This window comes from Peromyscus eremicus, chromosome 4, assembly GCF_949786415.1.
Source record: "Peromyscus eremicus chromosome 4, PerEre_H2_v1, whole genome shotgun sequence".
Taxonomy (NCBI): Eukaryota; Metazoa; Chordata; class Mammalia; order Rodentia; family Cricetidae; genus Peromyscus; species Peromyscus eremicus.
This window is the reverse complement of record NC_081419.1, coordinates 3,337,054-3,350,602: the sequence shown is the minus strand read 5'-3', so window position 1 is coordinate 3,350,602 and position 13,549 is coordinate 3,337,054. Positions and strand designations below refer to the sequence as shown.

Below are 13,549 nucleotides of genomic sequence, written 5' to 3'. Positions count from 1 at the left end.
TATAAACCTGATGGCCCCGCAGCACCATCCACAGCAAGATGGTCTCATGACCCCACTCCAACAGCAGCAGTATGCCAGCCACAATACTTGGCAACAGGATGCTAGTGTATTTAAAGTAAATGTGGCCCATCCATCACTCTGCCCAAGATTTGTGAGCACCTAATGCTGCACATGCCTTGAGAGGAATGCTTTATCTCTCCCTCTGTTTACAAGAAGTCCTTTCTGTGCCTTGATGTTCCTGGCCTGGCTGTCCACACACCTAACCTGCTCTGAGTGAAAAGGAGACATGAGTGCATGGAAAATGGGAGGCTGAGGTGGGGATCAAAGGTCCAGATGGAGGATGGATGGGAATGGGGTTGGGGATATCGGGTATGCTGTCACAGGGAATACCTCTGAGTGCAGGAGACCAGAACCCCCTGGCTGAAACAGAGAGCAAAGTTCTGCCATATGTCTCAAGTATTACAGTGCTGACAAGCTACAGATTTTGGTCTGTGGCTATTAGCTGAACAGAACACAGTTCTCTCAAGGGAAGAGAAGAGGCTTTTACAACATATATGCTAATGAATCGCAACGATATAGAGCATTTAAAACAAAATGTCCCTATATTTATTCTCCATGGACAGATTTTTGCATTAATATTTATGAGGGATTCCTCGTTTATTTCTCCCAGAGACTTTTCTCCTGCCCAAAGAGAGGGGATAAGAGATAAGTAACATGAACCAATTATCTTTTAAACAGCTACAAAGGACTAGCTTATTCATCTGCAACCTGCCACTTGATTCATCTTCCTAATATAGCACTTTCCACACACTGGGCCCTGCTCGCCAGCCCCGGGGTCCTGCTCTTCCTCAGTGTGCTAAGGCTGGCTTTTGGGCCCTGTCCTCTGTGAAAGGCTCCACGCCCACCTCTGCACCTGCCCCCCACCATCCCCTTCTGTCTGTCTAAGTAGCACTTGGTTCCTGGCCACTTAAACATCCAGTACTTACAGGTACAGCTCACTAGAGTCCCGGGTACTGTGAACACATCTAAAATGTGTCTGGAGGTGTTCTCGGAAAGCTAGAAGATGACTCAGTGGTTCAAGCAGCTACCACATAAGCATGAGGACCCGAGTTCGATCCCTAGTGCCCATAAAAAGCTAGGCATGGTATTGCATATTTATAATCACACCACTGGGGAGAAAGAGACAGGAGAATGCCAAGAGCTAACTGACCAGCCACCCTAGAAGAATCATGAGCACTCAGGTCCTTGTAAAAGATCCTGACTCAAAAAAAAAAAACCCAAAGCGGACACTAGGTGGACAGCTCCTGAGGAATGATACCAGAGGTTGAACTCTGCTCTCTGCAGGCGCAGGCGCAGGCACACACACACACACACACACACACACACACACACACACACACACACACGGCAGGGGGGTGGGGTGTCTCAGCCTTATCAGGCAGGAAAACCACATATCAGTGCTTGAGATACTCTGATAGCTGGATGACGTGCTATGGAGAAGCCTGGGCTTGAAGCCTTACTGAGTGAGAAGTAAGGGAGCATTCCTTCTACACAGGAACCACATCACACTTTTCCCCGTTAGACTTGGACTCTTTCCTCCTCTAACTGCCAATAACATGAGCATATCAGCATAACAATGATTATGGGCTGTCTCTTCTCAAACAGAGACACTAAAGAGCAGTGAGGACAGAGTCAGAAGGAAGTCTATTCCACACCCTTGGCCTCAAAATGTTGTCCAAGTCTATTTCAAAACCAGTGGGAAACAAGCAGGTACACAAACAGCAGCAAAAACAGGGAGTGAAATGATGTCTGTGATGTTAGGCTTTCACAAGCCAGTGAGCAAGGCTGGGTGGAGAAAGGCTCGAGGCTTGCCCTAGGCCCTGCCTAGGAGGCTAAGTGTCTAGACTGGCCTCAAGACGCTCTGGAGACCAGATGTGGCTCTGCAGGAGATTCCTTTCTGGCCTGGGTTGAGGTGGCCCTTCAGCTACAGTTATAAACATGGCTGGCTACAGCAGAGTTCCTACCAATGTCCTCACTTTTGTGTGCACACTGGCTGCAAGGAATAGACTGGCATCTACCGTGTCCACAAGAGAGGGCAGCAGTGGGCCGCAGGGTTTGAGGTTCCTGTAAAAGGTAACTCTGGCTATCTCAACGCCACTCCTCCCACTCAGGACATGAAACCTCCGTCTGTCTGATGTCCAGTGGGGTTTTCTTACACGGGTGCTGGAGACCTGAGCTCAGTTCCCCCTGCTGTGCAGCAGCACTGCCCAGCCCGTGTAAACTGTTTCGGAGGGAGGCTGGTGTTCCTATCCAGTCTTGGAGGAGGAAGGCAGAAGTCCCGAGTCGGAAGCTCAGGCGTGACGTGTGTTAATAACTGAGCTCAGCGGCAACAGTTATTGGAAACTGATCTCCTCCTTATTAATATGGTCCCGCAATGGAGAGAAAAGATTTCTCCATGTTCTAGAATGCAAACAATGTTTTAATCTTTAATTATATTCTCAATTTCAGCTCTTCTGGAGAACTGCAGCCACCTAGGCCTAGGATTATTTCTTTATTACACAGCCTCTCTGTGGTATTTAATGAATATTGTTACTTAATGCTCGCCAGTGGGGGAAAGAAGGACTTCGTGGATTTCCACCCAAGTTTTGAAGACTGTTCCTCAGCAAACTTTCATCAGCATGCCTCTCTCCTCTGTGGGACATCAGTACAGGCCACACACTCTCTGCTACATCCCAGCTCAGGCTGAGCCTGCTGCACGCTGGGAAAAGCCTCCCTGACAGAGAGACTGAGCCAGCATCTACTGGCTGTGGCTTTGCTCAGGTCAAGCTGAACTCAGCTCCAATGAAAGGAGATACAGAGTTCTGCTCAAGCTCCTGTCGCCAGCAAGGCCAATGGACTTCATATAAATTAATCACCACATAACCACAGTCTGCCCTCAACAAAATAGTCTCAGTAGTGTGAAAAAAGAGTCCAAAACACCACTACCACCACCACCACAAGGATGGAAGCTCATGGTCACCAGAGCAGACTTTCCAGTAGAGCTGCACAATGTTGGATTTCATGCCCACTGAGGGGGACAAAGACGGAAAACCAAACCAAACCTCTGTTTTAAAAAGGTCCTAAAATCAGAGAACGTGGCAACAGACAGCAAGCCATGGAACAGCCTCCCCACACAAGCACTGTGCTGCTGGTGATACATCAGTGACTCCAGAAGCTCCCACCCAGGACACAATACCACTGCCTTGCTCCCGTGATCCCTGGTGTTTCTACACTAAACAAAAGGCAATGTGAGCCTTTCGAGAACAAAGCAACCATGTTGAACTGTGAGTGGGTATTCTTGGAAGCCAGACACGTAGTGGTACCTGGAGATGCACCTCATTTGACTCAACTCCCAGAACAAAATCAGTGGCATACAGAAAGGCAGTCTGTGTTCAAGTACAGGGTTGAGGACAGTACCATTATCCCCCTGCCCTGAGTTGGTGGCACATCTTTCTAGCAACTGCATAGCACATGTTTGCCATTGGTGATGCTATTGCTCAAACACACATGGTGTGAAGATGGCTCCCGTGAGAGTCTCAGATAATACTGAAAACACACAACATGTTGAGGAAGGGCCACCAGGAGGCTCAAAGGACATCAAAGAACACCATTCAGCATCAAAATGGGATGAGGCGCTGATCCACACAACGGGATGAATCTCAAAAGCTACACGGTGAGTAAATGGGAAAGAGACAGCACATTCTGCACTCCATTTGTGTGATGTTCTAGAGACAGAGACCACACAGGGGTTACAGAGACAAGACATGAACTCAGAGCTTGGCTGTAAAGTGGAGCTGTATGACGTGGAGGATGGCAGGGAAGTGGGGTTCAGAGCCACGGTTCCTCCAGGAGGTGGGTTTGAACAGTGTGCTTTGTCTACTAACAAGAACAAGCTGAGGAAAGGGAACACTGTCGTACAGACTGGAAGAGGAAGAACAATGGGGAAACGGGCAGGGCAGGGCAGGCAACAAGTGGAGAATGGCTTGTTCCTCTCCAAGGAGCGCCCCAATGGAACGGAGCTTGGATTCAGCAGGTGGGAGCTTCTCACAAAGAAAACATGGTGACAAGATGCTGCTGGCCCAGCCTGCAGGGGAGAGTGGTAGGATTTTCAAAAAGAACCTTTCAGAGGAACTCGTTTTCCCTCAAATCGAAATAAGGCCAAGGCATGCTGAACTGGAGCAGAGAGATCTCTGGCCACTGAAAGCTGGTGGTGTGTCATTAGCTGTTGAGGCCATAGTGTTGTGGATCCTCAGCCTGACCATATGGATCCAAATTAGCATCCCAGGTTAACTAACAGAGAAGTACACTCAAAAGTGCTATCAGGAGAGAGCACAACATAGCTACTCCTGACCTATTAAATACAGGTCTCCAGAACATGACTCAGAAACTAACCAAATGAGACAGCCATTCTAGAAGCTAACTTCAATCCAATGGGAGTCAAAGGCCCGGCAATGTTTCCCCAGAAACAGGGAGACAGACTCTTTCGAGATGGACAGCACCCTTCTGCCAGAGACGTCACTTAGGAGGAGCACTCTCGACAGCTGCAGGGAAGGTGCTTAGCAGTTCCGTAGGAACATTTTTATCTCTTTACAAGCTTCTTTAGGGGTTGAGGCGGGGCGGGGCGGGGGGTGGGGTGGGGGTGTATATGAGTCTTTAATCCCAGCACTCACTCATCCTATGGAACACAGGAGCAATCATGTCTGCAGGTGACTACTGTTCACACCACCACATCTGAAACACATTCTACAACTGTCCCACATCCCTGTTTATGGTGGCTGCACAGCTCAACAGGGCCAGTACAGAGGGTGTAAGAGGAAGCAACCCCAGGAAGCCCCTGGTGCTTTCTTCACCAGTTGAAACCCACCCTAGCCTTAGAACCCTGGAAGTCTGGCAAAGCTGGTAGGAGGGAAATCTGGCGAGACTTCATGGGATCCTTAAAGTGGATCTCCTCCAGCACCTGACACCGGACTCTCTCACTCAGGGACCTGTCTACAAACACCTACCCTCTCCTTATAGAGTACCAAGAACAAATCAAAGTCCAATTCCACAAAAGTCCAACCTGGGGAACCACTGACTTTAATGGGCTTCAGAGTATGGATGTCCCAAAGCAGCCATGCCACAGGAAAGTCTCATCCAGTATGGATGATGACTTCCGGAACACAGTTAACTTCTATAGTACACTCTAGCAACTTCGTACCATGAGGTCAAATGCGATTAGGGCAGAATTATATGCAAACGGCCAGGAGGTATAGAAGAGAACCTCCAGAACCTCAGGTGAGGGGTCAGTGACCCCCATCCCCTTCTTCTGTGAGGGAATGTCAACAGCCAACAAGCCTGATCTTGAGAGGAGAGTCTCCTCCTACGCTTGGAGGAGAGCACTCTACAACAGCACCCTGACTGGGACCACAGATCTTGTCCATCACAGGACGTGGCACACACCCTTATGATGCCTGTGACTTACTTGATCCCATCTCTAGTCTCCTGAAAGCCAAGAGTACACCTCAGTCCTCCCTGAAGCTCCTGCTCAATGCACAGACTGGGCCTGAGTAAACAGACTTAACGGGACCTAGTCTTAGCTACCCTTCCCTACAGTGTTTCCACTGGCAACTGGGTGCTTTTCAATCTTGTCCACATGTTCCTTGCCATGTTTTCTTTCATGAAGGACAGTCCACGCCCTACTATTGAATGCCATTCAGACTCAGTGACTCATTTCTAATGAAGAGAATGTTGGACAACAGATAATCTGAGGCTAAGTTGGAAAAGGACAACCACCTCCTGGCTCAGCCTCTTAGATGGCTGCTTTTGGAGAAGCCAGTGCCATATCCAAGGACACTCGAGAAGCCTGTGATGCAGGAAACAAATACAACCTCTTGTCACCAGCCAACACCAGCTTGCCTGAAGCTGGACTCTCTCCCAATGTTCTAATGAGACACCAACCAAGGCCACAGTCAGAGGGATCAGCTGGGGTCACTGAGTGGTTTTGGTGGAACAGTTCCTGACCTCAGCTGAGCCCTTAATGACTATGGCCCTAGCCAGTGTCCCAGTAGAACATACTGGAAGACTGAGTCAGTTCTACCCAGACAAGCCACTCTCGGAACCCTGACCTAGGATGACAGGACAGAGAATGCCTCTTATTGCTAACAATAAAACTATGTCCAGGAGCAATTTATCTGGCAGAAATAGGTAAACAATACCTTTGAGGATGTTGGGGGTGGGAAATAGACAGTTAATATAGCAACCTTAGTGAATCTGGGTGTTTTATAGGGGGCTCAGGAATTTTTTCTCTTTTTGTTTTGTTTGTTGTTTTTTTCAAGACAGGGTTTTTCTCTGTGAAACAGCTCTGGCTGTCCTGGAACCAGGCTGGCATCGAACTCACAGAGATCTGCCTGTCTCTGCCTCCTAAGTGCTGGGATTAAGGGAATGCATCACTACTACGCAGCTATCGGGGAATTTTTTTCATGACAAAGTGAACTTACGGTGATAATGTGTTTATAATAAAAAATGTTGTGATTGGGATTCTTCTGTAGGAAGGTGCAACCATTACACTATTAACATGTAGGTTTGAATACTCAGACCACATTATGCTGCCTTCACTCATCAGCTACCTTCACAATACACTAACACAGGAGAGAGGAAACTATCTCAATTTGGTCCTTTTTGGAAAGTTTTATTTGCAAAAATGATCGTATGTGTGTGCTGAAAAAGAATGTCTGGCTGGGCAGTGGTGGCACACGCCTTTAATCCCAGCACTTGGAGGCAGAGCCAGGCAGATCTCTGTGAGTTCGAGGCCAGCCTGTTCTACAGAGTGAGATCCAGGACAGGCACCAAAACTACACAGAGAAATCCTGTCTCGAAAACAAAAAACAAAAACAAAAAAACAAAACAAAACAAAAATGTCTGAACAATATCCACCAAACCTTAAAAGGGGCTTCTTGGGATGGCATAATATATTTGTTACCTTTGGTTTTTCTTTACATCTACGTACACATCTATTACTTATAGCTTTTTTTTTTTTAAGTTTTTTTTTTTAAAAAAAAAAAAAACATTCCTAACTCCAGTAGGCCATCATCTATGCTGTATCCTATTTCTAGCCGACATCAAACACAATGAAGAGCTGTGTGGGAGTCTGGATATAGATCCTGCCTACGAGGCAGTAGCTCTATGAAGGGATTCCAGGAGGCTGAGAGTCCCAGAGCTCAGAGATGAGAAAGAGGAGTAGTCGATCTCCGCAGGAAATGGCTCTAGCAGATAGGAAATCATTCCACTGTTGTATTCTTAGGACGCTGTAACCACTTCTCACTTTGAAACCAAGTATTTTGAGTGATCTATTATAAATGTATGATGACAGTTGTGAATACTCCTCTCTCTTTCTCTTTGGCATCTGAACAGTGTCTGTTGATTGCCTTGGTGCTTAAAATAGCTTCTAAGTGTCCTCATAATAGCATGTCACCTGTAAACAGGTTTCAAGCCAATGCAAATTAACAAATGGTGAACAGATGGACCAAGAGCTGACTTTTGTCAGGAGAGAGTTAGCAACAAACACTTTTTGGCTTCGGTCTTATGGGACCATTAGAAAGTCTTTCACTTCTTGCCAAACATCTTGCCTCAGTAGACAATCCATGCAGGGAAAATGACAGATTACAAGGGCCATCAGACTTCGGGGAGCTGCGTGCTGAGATATGCAGAGTCACCGAGACAACGCGATGCAACAACAGAGCAACACTCTGCAAGAAGCTTTCTGCTTCTCAAGTCAGCGTCCTTTCAAAGACCACGGCACACGTATATGCATGCAGCATTGGAAAACAACTGCAGAGACTGCCGCTTGCTGGTGCTCATCTTGTCTGCAGATACAGACTGCGAGAGGGTGGGCAGAACATGGAGACAGCTGTGGACGGATGCCAGTGACCTTCCCCAGCCCTTCTCTTTCCTTAAGTCTGTGCCATAAGCCACCGAGAGTTGAATCCTTGTTTGGCCACTCTATTTAAGCAGGGCTCTCCTCCCACACTTTATTCCTATTTATTCTTTTCCCAGCATTAATTATAACTAACCAGAAACTATGGTGTTGGGGGCTATCTTGCTCGTAATTACAGCCTCAAGAACTGGAACCCTGCTTGGTACACAGTAGGCACAAGTATCTGCTAACCAGACAAAATCAGAGAGCTTCTGAGTAAAGGCGAACATGCACATCTTGTATGCAATGATCCTTCGAGCAGTCAACGTAAAGATGCAGCTCATAGCCAAGGACAGGAACAAAGGAGTGGGTAAAGAATGATGTCGTGGGGAACATCGGAGGTCCACACACCACACACAGTCTCCGTGGAGTGTGCACACTGAGAGAGAACCTACCAGCGAGGCCTCTTAGCACGCAGCTTGCCAGCCAAGTTGGTAAACCAACTGAAGTAACAAATATACTGAGCAGAAAAAAAGACATTCATGCTTTTTTTTTTTTTTTTTTTTTTTTTATGCTGGTCTAGGGAAATAACTCAGTAGAAAAAGCACATTCTTAGCAGACACAAGGCCTTGGGTCCAATCTCCCTATATACACCTGTGTTCATGTGTGCTTGCACACACACATAGAAATAGTACAAATGGCAGCATAGGATTTTATTTACATAAAGTTCAAGGACTGGCAAACTGTGGTTTTTGTTCTCAGAGGTTTTTACTTTTGTTTTGTTTTGTTTTGAGGCGGGATCTTACTATATAGCCCAAGGTAGCCTTAAAAAGAGATCCTCCTGCTTCAGCTTCCCACGTGTTGGGACTCACAGGCACATGCCACCATACCAGCCTAAAATGGACTATTTGAAGAAATGGAAACAATATTCAGCATAGGGTTACAGGCAGCTTGGGTACAGACTGGGAGCCTGGGGACTCTCCTAGGGTTCTGGAATTGGGAGCTACAGGGCTGTCCACAGGAGAGGAAAACCACCGTGTGGTTTGCTGTGCCTATTCTCCTGCTAGTGAGGAAACACAGGTTCCAGGTGAAAGCAGCAGCCAGCCCAGCTCCAACGCCAGCCCAGCTCCAACGCCAGCCCAGCTCCAACGCCAGCCCAGCTCCAACGCCAGCCCAGCTTAAGCATGTCCTCTAGGACAGGCTCACCAAAATGTACTCAGCAGGCCAGCTCTCCTAGTGTTCTGCCAGCTTCGGGACCGGGCTGAGGAGATAGTAAGTTACAAGGTATCTAAAACTCCCAGCTGGAAAGTCAAACACTAGCCATGTCAACCAGGAACTGTGTCACAGCTGCCCCAGAAAAACCTTAGGCAAGTTATGCTTTCTAATCCTAATAGAGTCCTCTTAAAAAGGAAGACACTATTTGTAAAGAAAACAAAACCTTCCTACCACAAACGAGCACAAAGCAATGTTCACCCAGGTGGAAAGCCCTCCACGAACCCGTCACTTACTGAGGCGGTAGAACCAGGGTGGTTGGCTGGGCCTTGGGTCTTCGCTTGGCAGACACACCCATCTGATTTGCAGAGCGCTTTAAGGACTGCTGATTCAAAAGGCCAGACGCTAGACCTGCGTGGTACTGCAGCTGCAGAGACAGGAGGGAAAGAACATTCCATAAGCGCAGGCCAGCAGGCATTGAACTATCAATCCCAGGCTACTCTGTCGCTGTACACATTTTAAGTTATTTCACATACTGCTGTTAACATTCTGCTGCAAGGCATTTGTTCCTAATGTGATAATTAGATGAAGACAAAAAGAAGCAGAGTTGTTCATCATGGCAATAATGCACCAATGGAAACTGAACACAATTGAAAGTGGCTAAAATATCAAAGGGTTTCACAGCACCACTGCACTGATTTAGAAACAAAGCAAGTTGCGCTGTGAACCAAGAGACACTGCACTGTGCATTTCTGAATACTAGCAGAACTGGGGAGATGCGGCTGTAAATATCACCCAGGTGATTCATGGGGTGGTCTGAAAGCCTGTGTTGTGTTACTAATAAGATCTGGACAATTTCCCCAGGGACTAAGTTAGTTCCGGGAGCTCTTGCTTGTAATGAAAACTATAAAACTGATCCTGAACTGTGGTAAGCCAGGACCTCAACTCGACTGGTCACACAAGCTCAAGTTGGAATCTTCTCAGGAGTCACTTTTCCCATTGGTGAAGGTATCAGTTTCAGGTTAAAAGCCAGCTCGGGACTCAATCTGATAACAACCTATACAAACAGACCCTGGCACTAGAGGGAATGGCAGAGGCAGTAATTTCATTTCCACTCATACGCCACTGAACAGTAAGGCAGAGAGGAAGCAGCATATATGATGTGGGCTCAGGGCCAGCATCCTTTCCTTGCTTTATTCCTGGACAAACTGCTAAGCTTGGGGTTACCTAAGAGGTCATTTTACTCACTGTAGTATTTTGACTTCTCTAGGAGGAGAGAAATGGCACTGCCTAGTTCTAACCCAAACAACTTAGTCTAGAAACCACCTTCTAACTTTTAGTTTGTGTAAAGTGCAATGCACACATTTGAAGGATACCATTTGATGGGTTTAGACCAGCAGTTCTCGACCGGGGGAGGGGAGGGAGGGTCACATGACCCTTTTACAGGGTTGCCTAAGACCATTGGAAAATACAGATATTTACATTACAATTCATAAGAGTAGCAAAATTACTGTCATGAAGTAGCAATGAAAATAATTTTATGGTAGGGGGTCACCACACCATGAGGAACTGTATAAAAGGGTCTCAGGAAAGGTTGAGAACCATTTTTCTAGACAAAGGCATAGATCTCTGTGACTAACACCCCATTCAAGACACAAAAAACATCCCAACACTGCAGAAAGCTCCTTGGTGCCCCAGTCAGACCCCCAATTTTGGTCATCCCAACATCTGGATTGAAAACAGATTCTCCAGTCTCACACACTGCCAAATGAAGCACAGCTCTGTGATATGTGACAGTAACCTCCTTCTGCTTTCAGTTTAGACCCTAAGAATTGCCATCAATCTCTCTACAATAAAATTAGCCTTGACAGGTAGGTATCCCAATCCTGAACAGACATAAACTTTCAGATGTGCAAATGCTAGGGATCTGGACCAAGATCATTTCTAACGAACAATATGCTTCTTCCTCTCCTCTCAAATGCAGCAAGGTCTTTCAAATATATATTTAGAATTAACTAAACATACAAATAGTAACTCATTCTGAATCAATTTCTTCCCAATTGCTTTTCCAAGGCATGGATTTTCTTTGCTGAGTCAGCTGCATTACAGCTTGTGGTAATGAAATGGTGACCACCATATATAAAGGGCTGGGCCAGGATGTAAAGGGCAATAATGCTCTGAAAAACAAATAGCCTCACCTAAGGCCACTGGGCTGCACACAGAGAAAAAACAAAGACGATTGAAATGATCTGCTCCTTGCAAGTGGCTATAAAAGAGAAACTAGCTACCCAGTGACCGAATAAGGTGGAAATGGCTGTGTTTGGAGCATCCACACTGCTTCTTAACAGACACTTGATTTACCTGGTAGATCTGCTGGGGAGCCTGTGGTCACCCCACACAGGACAAAGACAGATGACTTTCATAATAAAACTGGAGCTCTTCTCAGGGTGGAAAGGGGCATGGTTTGGCTCTAACAACTCATCTTAGACCAATGAATTTTGCTCAGATTTGGTTTTCTCCTACAGATTCCTGAAATGGGAAATCAATGGGAGCAAGGGACAGCACAAGTTTGAAAGACAATGTTTCAAAATGTCAGCTGCTTGGGCTTCGATCTTCCCCACCAGAATCTGCAGTGAGAGCAATAAGCACGGGCCTTTCTGGAGTGGAGGGAGAGACAGCTTGGCAGGCCCTCCTGGCCTAAGGAACCCTCTCTGCCTTTGGCTCTCCATCTTCTTTGTCCATGCAAGCTCAGCTGATCCAGCCCTGCTGACTCTTTTCAAGGCAGAGTCCTGCTAACTATGCAGAGTGGCAAGGGGATTCTGCCCACCTGGCATCGTTTGGATCATTTGCTCGAGCAAACAAAACCCCAAACAGCAGAGCTGCACGCTGACTGCTGTCTGTCTTTCGTAGGAGTCCTGGGAACCTTCTCCATCGTGGAGGCTCTCAGCATGCAGTGCAGCTCCACAAGCTCATGTAGGTGGAAGGACTTTCCTTCTTCCAAAACAAAACCTGCCCTTGCAAGCTGACTCATAATGATTAAGTGACATTTGTTAATCATATATAAGATCCCGGTTTCCAGGAACACGGCTCCAACTGTCAAGATCTATAAGGGGCCATTAAATATTAACTGAACCACCTTTATAATGGGCAAAAAGGTCAAAGTTAATAAAACTGACAGGCAGCTCCTGTCCAACTGGATTTATACATTATTTAAGCACCAAACACTTCATTCCACGGAACACTGTTTAGATCTGAAAAGACTCTTGGAAAATGTCTACCCAACCTACAGTTCTGAAGCAGAAGGGGGCTCAGAGCAAATTCACATACAACATTAGGAACATATTCTGCCACAAAACGCTGCCATAAATTTTCGGTTATAGGTTTTGTAATGCTTTCCATAAAAACATATTTCAATAAGCATACTCCCTTCCAAATGTCTGTGACACGTTAAGAGCTCCATCTCGGAAAAGCTACTTGTCAAAGTTCTAATGTGATGTCTCTATGCAGGGTCATTTCTCTACTAACAAGGAGGAGCATGAACGAGGTAAGAAATGAAACAGCCTGGCTCGTCCCTTTCACACCTACAGCTGTGATGAGAGCTTATGCTACACATGGGGTCTTCATGTACCATGGAGCTGCCAGCACCACAGACATGGCAGCTCAGTCTGTTCTCTGGGGTTGAGCTTACTCCAGCTACAGCTTCACTGTGTGTTAATTTCGGCCTTCTACCTTCTATGAATAACCTAGGATCATTCTATCAGCTCTCAACCTAAAGCCCTGTCTAATCAATGATATCTGCTAATTGTTTCTATGTCTGGGAAAATTTCAACAACTCATCATTACCTGAGGAAAGACCAAGCAGAATTAGGGGAACCTTGATGGCAACTATATAAATACTGCTGAGGCTCATTGCCCTTGAGGGAAGCTCGGGAGAGGTCCATGAGACTGAGAGCCTGCACAAGCAGCCTCTGAAGAGACTGCTCTGGGGTTTTACTCCCAGGAGAGCCTGTGGCTGTACATCCCACGCCCTGAGGGTACTTGACTGCAGCATAAAGGTGGTAAAGCAAGACCACCTCTCCTAATATTTGTACAACAGGCACTCCATGAGGAGACAGAAACACCCCTCCCCTAGAAACTACAACCCCACCCAACCTGAGAGCCAATGTGTTTATTGGGCTTACAAGCATACGCAGTGTACGTGACCTGAAAGCTGCTACACCTCTGAAGACTCTCACCTCAGCAGGGATGATGACAGGCCTATAGCTGTAGAGGTGGAGTCCCCCTTGCGATTAACCTTCCACGCTGCATCTGCTCCCTAGATCATGAGGCCATGTGCAATTCAGGCAGAATTACATACAGTGGGCTAAGAGGTGCGGGAAGGAGCAGCCAGAATCCCGGGAGAGGGGC

The 13,549-nt window shown here is 46.7% G+C and overlaps 1 protein-coding gene across 1 annotated transcript in view; it reads right to left on the bottom strand.

Moving 5' to 3' along the window:
* The window catches only part of Med27 (mediator complex subunit 27), a 186,486-nt gene that overhangs the window by 106,666 nt on the left and 66,271 nt on the right, over positions 1–13,549 (bottom strand). Inside the window, exon 3 of the mRNA XM_059259930.1 lies at positions 9,439–9,569. Coding sequence (XP_059115913.1) covers positions 9,439–9,569 — 131 coding nt within the window. The remainder of the gene's footprint in view (positions 1–9,438; positions 9,570–13,549) is intronic.